At 43.8% G+C, this 15,432-nt stretch overlaps 1 protein-coding gene across 2 annotated transcripts in view; it reads right to left on the minus strand.

The window, feature by feature from the left end:
- Window positions 1–10,710: 10,710 nt before the first annotated feature.
- The window catches only part of POLR3E (RNA polymerase III subunit E), a 37,123-nt gene continuing 32,401 nt past the window's right edge, over window positions 10,711–15,432 (minus strand). For both annotated transcript variants that reach the window (XM_080831683.1, XM_080831684.1), the window contains exons 19-21: window positions 13,919–13,996; window positions 12,136–12,261; window positions 10,711–11,515 (exon numbers count right to left, since the gene is read on the minus strand). In XM_080831683.1, the coding sequence (XP_080687809.1) occupies window positions 11,459–11,515; window positions 12,136–12,261; window positions 13,919–13,996 (261 nt within the window). In that variant the 3' untranslated portion in view covers window positions 10,711–11,458. The remainder of the gene's footprint in view (window positions 11,516–12,135; window positions 12,262–13,918; window positions 13,997–15,432) is intronic.

Here is a 15,432-nt window from a genome sequence, read left to right on the forward strand (position 1 = left end):
AAATTCACATCCTTATGCATCCATCACTACCATTCACCCCTTTAACTCCCCATTCTCCCATTCTCCCCTTCCCCCATCTGTGGCTACTACCATTATACTTCCCTGTCTTTATGATTTTGTCTAAGTACTTCACAGAAGTGGAATCATGGAATTTGTCTTTTTGTGATAGGCTTATTTCACTGAGCATAGTGAACTCAAGTTTCATCCATGTTGTAGCATACTGAATTCTTTTTTAGGGCTGAATACTATTCTCTATGTATGTGCCACATTTTTTTTTTAAACCACCCATCAGTGGACGCTTGGGTTGTTTACATGTTTTAGCTGTTGTGACTAATGCTGCTATGAACATGTATGCACAAATACGTCTTTGAGATCCTGCTTTCCATTCTTTTGGGTAAATACTCAGAAGTGGAATTGCTGGGTCATGTTGTAATTCTGTTTTTAATGTGTTTTTTTTAAGATTTTATTTATTTGAGAGAGTGCATGTACAAGCAGGGAGAGTGGTAGGCAGAGGGAGAAGCAGACTCCTCGACGAGCAAGGAGCCCGACGCGGGACTCCATCCGAGGACCCTGGGATCCTAACCTGAGCTGAAGGCGGATGTTTAACCAGCTGAGCCACCCAGGCGTCCCTCTGTGTTTAATGTTTTGAGGAAACTTCATCATACCATTTTCCACAGTGGCTGTTACTATTTCGCATTCCTATTACAGGGCACAAAGTTTCCGATTTCTCCCCAACCTTGCCAAATGTGCTTTCTGGTTTTTTGATAGAAGCCACCCTAATGGGTGTGAGGTGGTATCTTACAGTTTTGATTGGTACTTCTCTGATTGATGATAAAACTTTTGATGTGCTTGGCCATTTGTGTATCTTCTTTGGATAAATACCTGTTCAAATCCTTTGCCCATGTTTGAATTTGCTTTTTTCTCTTGATATATAGATAGATAGACAGATGATAGATATAGATATATAGATGTAGGTATCTTGATATCTATATCTATAGAGAGATATATATAGATATATCTATATCTATATATATCTCTCTATATATATTATTCTAGATATTAATCCATTATCAGATAATATGATTTGCAAAATTTTTCTCCCAGTCTGAGGGTTGCCTTTTTACTGTTGTCTTTTTTTTTAAGATTTTATCTGTCACAGAGGAAAGGAGGGAGAGAGCAAGCACAAGCAGGGGCAGTAGGAGAGGGAAAAGGCTCCCCACTGAGCAGAGGGTCCAATGCAGGGCTTGATCCCAGGACCCTGGGACCATGACCCAAGCCAAAGGCAGATAGCTAACCAACTGAGCCCTCAGGGACCCCACCTTTTTACTCTGTTGATTGACACATAATGTTTTTAAATTTTCATGAAGTCTAATTTGTTTTTTCTTTTGTTACCTGTACTTTTGATGTTATACCAAGAGATCGTTGCAAAATCCAATGTTACAAAGCTTTTGCAATATGGTGTTACTGAAGGGTCCAGCTTCATTCTATAGCATGTGGATATCCAGTTTTCCCAGCACCGTTTGCTGAATAGATTGTCCTTCCCTCGTTAATGGTCTTGGAACCCTTGTCAAAAATCATTTGACCATATGAGAGTTTGTTTTTAGGCTCTCTGTATTCCATTGCTCCATGTGTCTCTCATTATGCCAGTACCACACTGTTTTGATTATGGTAGCTTTGTAGCTTAAGTATTGAAATCAGGAAGTGTGAGTCCTCCAGTTTTGTACTTTTTTTTTTTTTTCTCAAGATTGTTTTGGCTATTCAGTGTCTCTTGAGATTCCATATGAATTTTAAGATAGTTTCTGCAAGAACTGTCATGATTTGGATAGAGATTGTGTCAAGTCTGTAGATCACTGAATAATATTGACATTTTAGCAATATTAACTGCTCCAGTCTATGAGAATGAGATGTGTTTCCACTTATTTATGTCTTAATTTCTTTAAGCAATGTTTTATTTTTATTGTTTGAATCTTTCACCTCTTTGGTTGAATTAATGACAAGGTATTTCAGGATGCTTGGATGGCTCATTTGGAGAGGTGTGACTCTTGATCTTGGGGTTGTGAGTTCAAGCCCCATGTTGGATGTAGAGCCTACTTAATAAATAAACTTTAAAAAACTACTTAGTATTTCTTTTGATGCCATTTTAAATGGAATTGTTTTTTAAAATATCCTTTTGGATTGTTCATTGCTAGTGTATAGAAATGCAATTATTTTTTGTGTGTTGACTTTGTATGTAGCTACTCTGCTGAATTCATTTATGCTCACAGGTTTTTTTGTGTGTGTGGAGTCTAGAGTTTTCTACATAAAAGATCATATCATCTGCAAGTAGAAAATTTTACTACTTCTTTCCCAATCTGACTTCTATTTGTTTTTCTTGCCTAATTGCTTTGGCTAGAACTTTCAGTACTGTTAAATCAAAAGTCATTAAAGCAGGTATCTTTGCCTTGTTCCTGAACTGTGAGTAGATTCTTTCATTTTTTCAATATTGAGTATGATATTCACTGTTGAGTTTTCATATGTGGCTTTTATTGTGTTGAAGTAGTTATCTTCCTAATTCATTGAGTTTTTTTTTTCTTCTTTTAACCATGAGAAGATGTAGTATTTTGCTATATGCTTTCTCTGCATTATTTGAGATGATGATATAGTGGTTTTTCCTTCATTCTGTTGATGTGGCATATTGTATTGATCAATTTTTTTGTTTTTATTTATTTTTTGTTTTACTTACTTGTCAGAGAGAGAGAGCACAAGCAGGGGGAGTGGCAGGCAGAGCAGGCAGAAGAAGCAGGCTTCCTACTGAGCAAGGAACTCAACATGGGACTCAGTCCCAGGACCCTGGGATCATGACCGAAGCTAAAGGCAGACGCCCAACCAACTGAGCCACACAGGTATACTTGTTGATCAATTTTTATATGTTATACCACCCTTGCATTTCCAGGAATAAACTCCACATTGTTGTGATGTGTAATCCTTTTAATGTGCTGCTGAATTCTATTTACTGGTATTTTGTTGAGGATTTTTTGCATCGGTGTTCATAATGGATATTGTTCATAAGTAGTTTCCTTGTAGTGTCTTTGGCTTTAATATCAGGGTAATGCTGGCTTCATAGACTGAATTAGGAAGTGTTCCTACCTCAGTGCTTTTGTTTTTGTTTTTATTAAAGGTTGAGAAGGATTGGTGTTAGTTCTTTAAATGTTTGCTCAAATCCACAGCGAAGCCATTTGATCCAGAGGAGCTCCCCCCCCCCAATACTGATCAGCTCATTACTACTAATAGGTCTATTCAGATTTTCTGTCTTTTGATTTAGTCTTGGTAGGTTTTTTGTTTCTAGGAATTTGTCCCTTCTCCTAGGTTATCTAACTTGTTGGCATACAGTTATTCATAGTTCACTCTCTCAAACATGCTCTTTCTCGTAGCAATGTCTATAGTGGTTTTTAATTTTTTTCTTTTAAGAATTTTTTTTATTTTTTTAAATTAATCTCTACACCCAGTGCAGGGTTCAGACTCACAACTCTGAGACAGAGAGTTGATGCTCCACTGACTCAGCCAGCCAGGTGACCCAATACAGTTGTTTTTTTGGTTTTTTTTAGAGATTTTATTTATTTATTTGACAGACAGAGATCACAAGTAGGCAGAGGGAGAGGAGGAATCAGGCTCCCTGCGGAGCAGAGAGCCCAATTTGGGGCTGGATCCCAGGACCCTGGGATCATGACCTGAGCCGAAGGCAGAGGCTTTAACCCACTGAGCCACCCAGGTGCCCCTAGAGTTGTTTTTTTAATTGAAGTGTAATTGACATAAAATGTGTTAGTTTCAGGTGTACAACATATTAATTTGACAATTCTGTATATTAATGCCTACTGTACTCTCTTACGGTCCTTTTTATTTCTGTAAAATCTCCACTTTCATTTCTGATTTTAGTAGTTTGAGTCTTTCTAGTCTATCTAGCTAAAGGTTTTTCAATTTTGTTTAATCTTTTCGAAGAACCACTTTTGGTTTCATTGATTTTTTTCAATAGAAAAAATCTTTTTAAAGATTTTTTTTAGAAAACTTATTTGACAGAGCATGCAGGAGACAGCACACAGGCAGGCAGAGCAGCAAGGCAGAGGGAGAGGGGGAAGCAGGCTCCCCGCTGAGCAGAGACCCTGATGTGGGGCTCAATCCCAGAACCCCCTGGGATTGTGACCTGAGCCAATGGCAGACACTTAAACAGCTGAGCCACCCCAGCACCCCTATTGTTTTTGTATTCTGTATTTCATTGATCTCTATCATAATCTTTGTTATTCCCCTCACTTTGGGTTTAATCCTTTTTTTTTAGCTTTTTTTTTTTTTTAGATTTTATTTATTTATTTATTTATTTGACAGACAGAGATCACAAGTAGGCAGAGAGGCAAGCAGAGAGAGAGGAGGAAGCGGGCTCCCTGCTGAGCAGGGAGCCCGATGCGGGGCTCGATCCCAATACCCTGCAATCATGACCTGAGCTGAAGGCAGAGGCTTAAAGCCACCCAGGTGCCCTGTGTCATTGGATCTCAGGTGAGTCTCTTGAAGACAGCATCTAGTCGGATCATGTGTGTGTGTTTAAATTGAAGCATAGCATAGTGTTATTAGTATCAGATGTATAATATAATGATTCAGCAGTTCTGTACATTACTCAGTGGTCAAGATAAGTGTACTCTTAATTCCCTTTATCTTTTTCATCCATTCCCACTTCCTTCCTCTCTGCAAATCACCAATTTGTTTGCTGTATTTTAGTCTGATTTGTTTCTTTATTCATTTGTTTCTTAAACTCTATATATGAGTGAAATAATGATATTTGTCTTTCTTTAGTTTATTTCACTTAGCATAATGCCCTCTAGGTCCATGCATGTTGGATAATGTGTTTTTATCTATTCTGCCCATATCTGTCTTCTGATTGGAGAGGTTTAACCATTTACATTTAAAGTAATTTTGATGAGGAAATTCTCTCATTGTGCTATTTGTTTTCTATATGCCTTACAACATTTTTGTCCTTCATTTCCTACACTCCTGTAGTCTTTTGGGTTTAGCTGATTATTATTATTATTTTTTTTTGTAATGAGATGTTTAAATTCCTTATTTCTGGGGCACCTGGGTGGCTCAGTGGGTTAAAGCCTCTGCCTTCCACTCAGGTCATGATCCCACGGTCCTGGGATCGAGCCCTGCATTGGGCTCTCTGCTCAGCAGGGAGCCTGCTTCCCTCTCTCTCTCTCTGCCTGCCTCTCTGCCTACTTGTGATCTCTGGCTGTCAAAAAAAAAAAAAAAAAAAAATTCCTTATTTCCTTTTGTGAATATTCTAGAGCTACTTTCTTCCTGGTCGGCATAGGGAATACATTTAACATCCTAAAGTTAAAACAGAATTAGAATTTATACCAGCTTATCTTCCATAACAAAAAACAAAACAAAACCAAAAAAACTCTGTTCCTTTACACCTCCAACCCCATCCCTTATAGGTGCTGTATGCTCCAAAACATAAACTAATATATTTTTTAATGTATTAGTCTTTTAAATTACATAGAAGGCCAGAAGGTGCCTCCTTAGCACAGTAGGCAGCACGTCAGTCTCAAAATTACATAGAAGACCAGATTTGGATTTACAAATCAAAGTTACAGGTGGCACCTGGGTGGCTCAGTCGGTTGAGCATCTGACTCTTGGTTTTTGGCTCAGGTCATGATCTCAGGGTCATGGGATTGGGCCCAACACTGGGCTCTGTGCTCAGCACAGAGTCTCTTGAGATTCTCTCTGTCCCTCTCCCTCTCCTTCTGCCCCTCCTTCCACCCGTGCTCTCGCTCACTCGCTTACTCTCTAAAATAAATAAATAAAATCTTTAAGAAAACAGGGACGCCTGGGTGGCTCAGTTGTTAAGCATCTGCTCAGGTCATGATCCCAGGGTTCTTGGATCGAGCCCCACATCAGGCTCTCTGCTCAGCGGGGAGCCTGCTTCCTCCTCTCTGCCTGCCTCTCTGCTTACTTGTGATCTGTCTGTCAAATAAATAAATAAAATCTTAAAAAAAAAACTTTAAAAAACAAAGTTGCAGTAATAATGCTTTTACACTGATTTTTTTTCTTTAAGTGTATTAGTTTCTTTTTTATCTTAAAGTAAGCTCTATGCCCAATTTGGGGTCTGAACTCACAACCCCAAAGTCGAGAGTCACATGCTCTATCGACGGAGCCAGCCAGATGCCCCAAATGCATTAGTCTCTTAAGTCATGTAGAAAACAAAAAGTACTATTACAAACCATTGTTATGGTTAGATTGGCTTTTATAACTGTCTAGACATTTATTCACCTTTATTGAAATCTTTGTTTCTCGATAGGGCCTTAGGTTACTGTCTCGTGCCCTTTTGTTTCACCTTGCAGGAGACATCTAGTGGCCGTGAACTCCCTCCGCTTTGGTTACCTGGGAATGTCTTAACTTCTCCCTCACTTGGGAGGGACAGTTTTACCAGATATAGGGTTTTTTTTTTTTAAATATTTTATTTATTTATTTGACAGAGAGACAGGCGGAGAGCCTGACGTGGGGCTCGATCCCAGACCCTCGGATCATGACCTGAGCCGAAGGCAGAGGCTTTAACCCACTGAGCCACCCAGGTGTCCCCAGATATAGGGTTCTTGATTGACAGTTTTTGTTTTACTGTTTGTGAAGCTCTTTGTATCTATTAACCCACTGTGTTCTGGGCCCCAAAGTTTCTAACGAGACATCTTTCGATGATCTTATTGAGGATCCCGTGTGTGCGAGGATTTGCTTCTCTGGGGCTTTTCAAAATTCTCTCTGGCTTTTGCCAAGTCTGATTACAGTGCGTCTCAGCGGGTCTAAGTTTGTTACTTGGAGTTTACTGAGTTGCTCGAATGTTTATCTTCATGCATTTTCATCAAGTCTGAGAAGTTTTCAGCCATTTTTTCTTCATATAGTCTCTGCTCCTTTCTCTATCCTTCTGGGACTCCCACAATGTATATAATGGTCTTTTTGGTGGTGTCACACAGGTCCCTTAGGTTCTGCTCACTTTCCTTCACAGTTGTTTTTATTTCTCAGATGCAATAATTTCCATCACAAAAGTTTGCTGATTCTTCTACCTGCTCAAATCTGCCTTTGAATCCCTGTAGTGAATTTTTCATTTCCATTGTTTTTCAGCCCCAGAATTATTTTTTCTCTTTAGTTCTATCATTTCCATTTTGTTCACACATTTTCTTGACTGTCTATATCCTCTTGTTCTTTTGAGGTCTTTAAGGAAAACACATTTGTCTTAAAGTCTTCACTATATCTGCCATTAGGTCTTTCAGGGACAGTTTCTGTCAATTTATTTTTTCCTCTGAGTGCCCCCTATTTTCCTGGTTTTGTATGCCTCATGATTTTTTGAACATTTGAATCTGATAATGTGGTAACTCTGAGAGTCAGATTCTCACCCTCTCCCGGGTTCCGCTGGTTTTCTTGGTTATTGTTTTGTTTCTTTAGATTGTTGCAGGCCGTGTCTGTGCCGAGGATCAGCCTGAGGTATAAACTTAAGGTCTTCTCAGGTTTTTTCTGAGCCTTTCCCTGGGCATGCATAGTCACTTTCTAGTTTTCTCTGTATATGTGATCATTTTTAAAATATCCTAGTTTTTAATGTCTCCCCAAAGGGGAAAAAGTGAAAAATGAAGAGGGTGGGGTAGAGAGCATGCCAGTCCTTTAGATCCCCTGGCAGTCACTTCAGCCTCGACTGGAGAGACTTGCAACAATGGGGGTGGTGTGACAGTGGCGGCCACCTCTGCACCTCTGGCCGGAAGCAGCCATCAGGGCAGATTGCTGACATTCGAAAGGGTTTTCTGCCCACGCAGGTTCCTGTGAGCTGTTGCAAGCTGCTCCGTTGAGTATGGCTAGTGGTGGGGTGGTTGCTACTGCACTAGGAGCCAAAATTGACCAAAACTGTCAGCAATTGACCGTCCTGGTTCTCCCTGGAAGTTACAAGCCTTTATTTAGACTCTGTTCTAAAATCATTGCATCAGACAAATTCTGCCTGTGCAATTGTTGATCAGGAGAGATGGCTGGTGCTTCTCACACTACGGTCTTTCCTGAATCTTCCTAAACTTCACCTATTCCCCATCAGTTTAAATCACCTGAATCAGTACTAAAGGTCTACGTGAATTTGAATTTGAACCTGTTTCTGTTCTAGGATTTGCTTTTATGCCCTCTCCGGCAGTTTTTAATTGCTGTTATAGCTTGGTATTTTCCAGTTAAGAGAACATTGCCTCACTGCTCCTTCAGAATTTCCCTTTTTCCCCGTTTTTCCCAATATGACCTTTAAAGTTAGCTTATCTGATTCTTGCCAAGAAATGGTTATTGGGATCATGTTTAAAAATTGGTTAAATTAAGTACAGACTAGAACACAGAGACTTCAATCCAAAAACAAGGGTGTATGCTTTCTGGTTGTTCCAGTGGTCGTTGTGTCTGTTTCCCAAATTTTTATCAGTTAGATTTTAGAAGGTTCACACACCTCCTGAATATTATTTTTTCTGTTAAAACCTATGTATGTATCTGTGTATGTATGTATTTTAAAATTGTTATTTGAGAGCGCAGACACATAAGCAGCGGGAAAGTCAGGGGGAGAGGGAGCACTCTGCACTGAGCACGGAGCCCAACTTGGACTCACCCCAGGACTCTAGGTCATGACCCGAGCAGAAGGTAGATGCCTAACCAACTGAGCCACCCCGGTGCCCCTATACTGTTTTATTTTTATATAAGTAATCTCTGTACCCACTGTGGGGCTTGAACTCATGACCCCAGGATCAAGGAGTAGAATGCTCTTCCAACTGAGCCAGCCAGGCCGCCCTACTTCTGTTATATTTTCTTACTGTAGTTGCATATAGGAAAGCTATTGATTCCAGTTATTTTGTTGAATGTTTTTCAGAGTAGCTTTTAGTTGATTCTGTTGACATATCTGAAAAAAAAAAAAAAAAGTTTTTTAACCTCCACACCCAACATGGGGCTTGAATTCACAACCCCAAGATTGAATCACATGCTCTGCCAAACCAGCCAGGCACCCTGAAAAGAAGTTTTGACTCCTTTTTGTCTTTTTTGTTAGATAAAACTAATTTGTCTAAATTTTTAATTTTAATGTAGTCCTTCATCTAATTTCTCTAAGTCGTATACCCAGGATCTTAACTATGGTGAGTAACCCTGTACCTCCATCCTAAGGAGTATGTGGGGTGTTTGATGCAGCGGGTTAACTTTTTAATGAGGTTAATGAGAATCCATCTACTGCTATTTTAAGAACTTCTATCTGGAATGAGCTGTAGATCTCAGTCCCTGAGACGATTTTTTTTTTTTCTCATTTGGTTTCTTCATGGCATGAGCTTTATTGTACATGTCCTCATACAACCCTCGCATTTCTGTGACGGCAGTCCTTCCCAGTATCCTCACCCTTTGCAAGACATCTTAAGGTGCTTATTTTTTTTAACATGCTACTGCAATTTACTACTTAGGTTTTAAATCACTACTTCAGAAGTATTTGGAGGCTTATTATATGCTGACAAACCCTTGGGTTTGTCACAAAGATGTGATAATAGTTCAACCATGAAAATACCCGGACCTTTTCCTAATAAGTGGTCTGTTGTAATTTTCTTTCCAACCAGTTTTAAGGCTTATGCCATTTTCTTTCATCGATTGGTATACCTTACATTTTTTACACCTTTTTAAAAAAATATTTCCTATATTCCTTATGTTTATTCACTTTCCTATTTGAATTCAGTGTTTATTTATTTTAAAGATAGGATTTTGGTTTTTTTCTTTTTAAGATTTCATTTATTTGACAGAGATCACAAGTAGGCAGAGAGGCAGGCAGAGGGAGAGGAGGAAGCAGGCCCCCCGCTGAGCAGAGAGCCCGATGCGGGGCTCGATCCCAGCACCCTGGGATCATGACTTGAGCCAAAGGCAGAGGTTTTAACCCACTGAGCCACCCAGGCGCTCCTTGAATTCAGTGTTTGACTCCTCCATCCTTACCAGTGTGTTTCAGGCTATGACTCCCCACGAGCCCCATCACTTGGTTACTTTCCATCTCTGTTGTACACCATTAGGAGCACAAGAGCTGGACATACTCTGTCAACTTGCAAAGTTTTTTACTCTTTTCAGGCTTATGTTTGTTAACAATTAGTACCAAGAACATGATGTACCACCATCCTGTTAAACTACATTACCAAATATTAGATGTTTTCTTTTTGGTTGTGGGGCATACACAGACCATCACCTAAACGTCAGAGAGTGGCTCTAGTGCCCAAACCAGTGCCCTACCATTTAGATAGCAGAATTTCATATCTTGCCCACCCCAGCTTCCTCTGATCCCCGCCCTCCCCCGCCCCGCTGCCCCCAATCCTCTAGGGCTGCATGATCTGCTAAGGTCGCCATTAGATACATGTCCCAAATGAACACTTAAACCATGGCTGGTCCAAATTGCAAGTGTTGTAAGTATAAGGTACCAGATCTTGAAAATGGAGTCGTTTACATTTTTTTGTACTAACATTTTTATTATATATTGCTGTCTTAACTATTATGTTAGGCTAAATATATATTTTACCAGTTTGTTTTTACTATCTTAGATGACTGTGCCATCTTGCTGGGCAGCACTAAGTTCTCCCTCTGTCCGTCGGCTCCCTTCCCTGAAACCGTGAGAGGCTCCAAGAGCTCACACAACACTGCCTTCCTGTCACCCTTAGAAGACAGTAGCACCATGATGCCAGGTTAGTGTTAGTATTTATTTTAAAAATACACAAAATACAAATTTTTTACATCAAAGGGTGATAACCTCACTTATACATTGTTCCATACTTACCTGGTTTGGTTTGCTTCCTTACGCAAACATTAATAGATGGACTTGATTCTGATTTTTTGCTAGGGTTCATGTAAGCAGCTGAGACTGACTGCTACATAAAGTTGTCTTAAAAGGTAAGTTGGCCACAGACACCCAGCAGTGCAACAATTCGATTTGGTTTAATGAAATTGGCAGAAGTCTTAGCAGATAGGTAATCGAACACTAAATATTGGCTTCTAGACATTTTAATTACTTAAAACCTTGAGGTTTTCTTCATCTTGTAGACAAACGTAACTTAGACCTTGTTGGCATTAAGTTTGAAAAGTAAAATATTAAACCATGATTTTCATCAGCCTGCCTGTGGTCAGTATACACTCTCTTTATTATGAGAATGAAACCAAATAATAACCAAAATACATCAGGAATTTCAAATTATACTGTAATGAAGGTCCCGGCTGCCCTCTCTCCTGGGAGCGATCTAAGTTCAGCTGCCCCTGCCCCCGGCTGAGGATGACCCCCGCTGTCCGCCAGACAGCACAAGGCCCCTGGCCATGACACGGTCAGGTCCTCTTGCTCCGTGTCTTCCGAAGCCGTGAGACCGCTGCCACCTCTGCTGGCTCTGCCGGCCTTCCTTGGGCTTGGATTCACTGGGTTAGTGGTTTGGGACTATTGTCAAGACTGTACTGTCCCTTTAAGGTACCACATGCCGCCATAGCTTACACAGCAGTCCTGGGAGGAGAGAGAGAAAGGTGTTAAGGGCAGACTTGAGCAGGAAAGGTGGCAACTCGGTCCTATACAGAACGCCACAACTCAGTCTATGACTAATGGACAGAACACAAACGGGAAATCAAGATCTGCCCCCTCACAGCACTGCGCTAGCAGCATTTGGGCCTCAGGGCCACCTCTCAGGGGGTCCAAAAAGTAAGGAACCATAAATGAATGTGCTTGGTAAGCACAAGATTAAAAAACAAAAAAACAAAAAACTGTCCCTAAGCAGACCCAGAACGAAGGTGCCTCAGCAGTAGCTCTAGGTTACGGCCCGGATGGCTGAGGTCATCACGACATGAGGAAACAGGGAGCAGCTTCCCAGGCCGGGGGTCTGCAAATACGGTACTTGTGCAAGGTGCACACGATCCTAAAGGGGAGGCGAGTCGGGACTCACAGGCCCGGTTATCTTTTCGAAGGTGGCGTCCACACCTCACTCAGCTCGTTCCTCTGCCTGCACCCCCCAGCACCAGTTGCAGAGACCCCCTGGCTGGGGAGAGGCCGGATTTACGAAGCACCTGAGGCCGGGAGGAGCCAGCCCTGGGCGCCCCCAGCCAGGGACTGACGGCGCGGAGCACGGATACCTTTAGCACTTTATCCACCTCCTGCTTGCTCAGATCCTCTCCGCACTCCTGAGTCAGCCGAGACTGGATCATGTTCCGGCGGACCCGGTAATTTTTGGAAAAGATTTCAAGCAAAACCTGTCGATGCTTTAGTAGCAAAAATAAGTTATTGCAGAAAACAGTCACCTAAAAGAGAATCCTCCCCGAACAACAAAAGCAAAGCTATGGCCCTAACCCCACGCCGCAGTCCGTGTGCACCCAGGACTTCTGTTTAAAGATGAATATACCTGACCCACTGGTCATCCCGAGACCCCCAGGACGAGGAAGAAAAGCCAGGGAAGCGCCAGCAGAGGGCAAGCAGTTCAGACTTGGTGTCTCCTGATAACTAAGCAGGGAAAGACCCCAACTAAGTCAGCTGTGTGAAGACAGGGCTGGAAAGCTCTGCCGCGTGTATTTTTAAAAATAAGCCCTTCTTGGGGTGCCTGGGTGGCTCAGTGGGTTAGAGCCTCTGCCTTCAGCTCAGGTCATGATCCCAGAGTCCTGGGATCGAGCCCTGCATCGGGTTCTCTGCTCAGCGGGGAGCCTGCTTCCCCCTCTCTCTCTGCCTGCCTCTCTGCCTACTTGTGATCTCTGTCAAATAAATAAATAAAATCTTTAAAAAAAAAAAAAAAAGCCCTTCTTTGAATCTGATCTTTAGGATAAAAAATGGTCAAATTCTTTGAATTTCCGACTCTAGGAGGACTAGAAAACTCCGAGGCCTCTCCTGGCCAAGAGCACAGAGGCTGGCTCAAGAAGAGCCCCTGCACTGCTCTAGTGCGGGGGCCCCTAAGGCCATAGGGGGATGCTCCCCACTTTCTCCCCACACCTTAACGGTAGGACCTGGAAAAGGGCAGACGAGTGTTTGAGCAGTTTAATCTTCATCCTTAAAGTTGAGGCAAGTTCATGATTTAAGGACAATTTCTGGACCTCAGGGTCCATGAGTATAACCAGATAGACACTGCTGCTGGTTTGACTCCTACTGTGCTCACTGGACACTCGGGACCCTTCCTTCTGGGGTGACAGGAGGCAAAATGGACCACTTTCTAACTTATAAACCAGCACCTCAGCTCTGATAAATCCTTCTGATTCTTACTGCCAGAGGCCACCTGACACACATGGACTGGCACTGGTTCATGAGCCTGGCTGGATGGCAGCATCCTCTGGAAAGATCTATAAACATGTTGGGATGCCTGAGGGGCTCAGTCGGTTAAGTACCTGCCTTCTGCCAGCATCCTGGGATCAAGTCCCACATTGGGCTCCCTGCTCAGTGGGGAGTCTGCTTCTCCCTCTGTCTGCTGCTCCCCCTGCTTGTACTCCCTCAAATAAAATCTTTAAAAATCTGAACAGGTAGGGGCACCTGGGTGGCTCAGTTGGTTAAAGCCTCTGCCTTCGGCTCAGGTCATGATCCCAGGGTCCTGGGATCGAGCCCCGCATCGGGCTCTCTGCTCATCGGGGAGCCTGCTTCCCTCTCTCTCTCTGCCTGCCTCTCTGCCTACTTGTGATCTCTGTCTGTCAAATAAATAAATAAATAAATAAGAGGATTCTAATGCGGCTGGTCTAGACTGGCAATCGGGAACCACTCATTTCGACTCAAAGGACAGGCAGGTCCAGCCTGTTTTAACACCACATAAGAGACACAGCCAAAATGTGTAAAATGGGGGGGGGCTGGAAAATCTTAAGTGTACATTCTGTGATCTGGGTCTCCCTAAAGGCCTCCTGCCCCCAATCCCTGCTCTTGGGGAGAAAGCAGCAGAGATCATCTTACCTGATCGCTCATGTCTCCAGACTCCCAGAGGGCGAACACCTTCTGCTCATCGGGGGACGCAGCAGTCTGGGGGGGGAACTAACCAAGGCCCAGGTGTGAGCCGTTTGTCTTTACCGGCTGGTGCACCCGCCCTGCCCCTCACCCTCCCATTCTGCGTGAGCCCCGTCCAGGGAATGAGCCCACGTGAGTCCGGGGGTTCCAATTCCAGCTCTTGCCACGCACTAGGGCTGCAGTAGGATGGAGCAGGAACTCCCAGATTCACTGGACAAGGCGGGGAATCTGGTTTCTGCTTCACAATGCTTGGCATTAGCTCACCTCCAACATCCAGCATCGTCCTACCCTAAACATAAGCCCTGAGACGCGTCCTGAGAAGCACTCCTACCCCCACACCACCCTAGGAGTATCCTAGGGATTCCTTCCAGCCCCTTCCCTCAAGGGCTATGGCAGTACAGGTGAGAGGCCCTGCCCGACTCCCAAGCAACCCACACCACTTGGTTCAGCAGGGTCCGAAGGCAGACCAAGGAGAGGGGGGCCCGGCTCAGGGCACCTGGTAGAGTGGTTTCCAGCCCTGACCCCACAACACAAGCAACAGTGGTCGCTCCTACCGCATAAAGCCCCAGAGGGACCGGAACTGCGCAATCTCATTTGATCATCAGAAACCAGAGAGGCGGGAGCAAGATGTTGCAGCCTGCCCCTCTCCAGGGGGAGAATCCAGCTCAGCGCTGACTTAGTGTCCGCTCACACATCTAATACGTGGCCGAACTGTTGAATCTACTCACTCTCCCTGGACCTCAGCACCCTGAGGCTGGACACATCAGAGGGCTTTTCCTCCTCGGAGAGGACCATCCTCTAGGGTCCCTACATCAGGATCATGGGGAGGGAGGTCAACGCGAGCAGCAGAGAAGGGCCACGGCCTCCTGGGGACACCAGCCCCACCAAGAGGAAGGAGCAGGGCAGGGGTACCTAAGAGCAGCCTACCTCATGTCTCTCTCCCATCCAACCCCAGACCCCAAGCCGGCCTGGCTAACCCTGGGCAGGCGCCCTTCCCCTGCCTGGCCCAGCTCCAACAAAGGGATCCTGGAGCTAAATAGACCCATTTGCTGGGTGGGCAAGGGTGGCTCCAAATAAGGCAGGACCCCCATACCCTGGTACCTTCCATAGGAAACTGCACCAACGAGGCTCCCTGCCACGAAGGCCAGATCTCCTGGGACAGCCTAGCCAGCACGGGATCCAGGGCCTCTCGTCCTAGTTTGTGAGTCTCACACAAAGATGGCCTTCGCCTCAGATCACCTGAGGCTACAGGTGCTTCTGACCTTGAACTGCAAACGTCCACGTTCCCTTAACAGGCAGCCACACTCCCACACCAGATCTGCCTGCTGCCAGGTCTGAGCAGAGCCTGGGGGGACAGAATGACCAGCACCACTTCCTAAAGCCACAGCCTGGCCCTCTCCACCCTCGGCTAAGGGAAATGGTCTGCAACACGCCCTCCGCTCCTGCACTTCTCCCAATTTTAG

The sequence above is a fragment of the Martes martes genome (genome assembly GCF_963455335.1).
Source record: "Martes martes genome assembly, contig: SUPER_18_unloc_1, whole genome shotgun sequence".
Taxonomy (NCBI): domain Eukaryota; kingdom Metazoa; phylum Chordata; class Mammalia; order Carnivora; family Mustelidae; genus Martes; species Martes martes.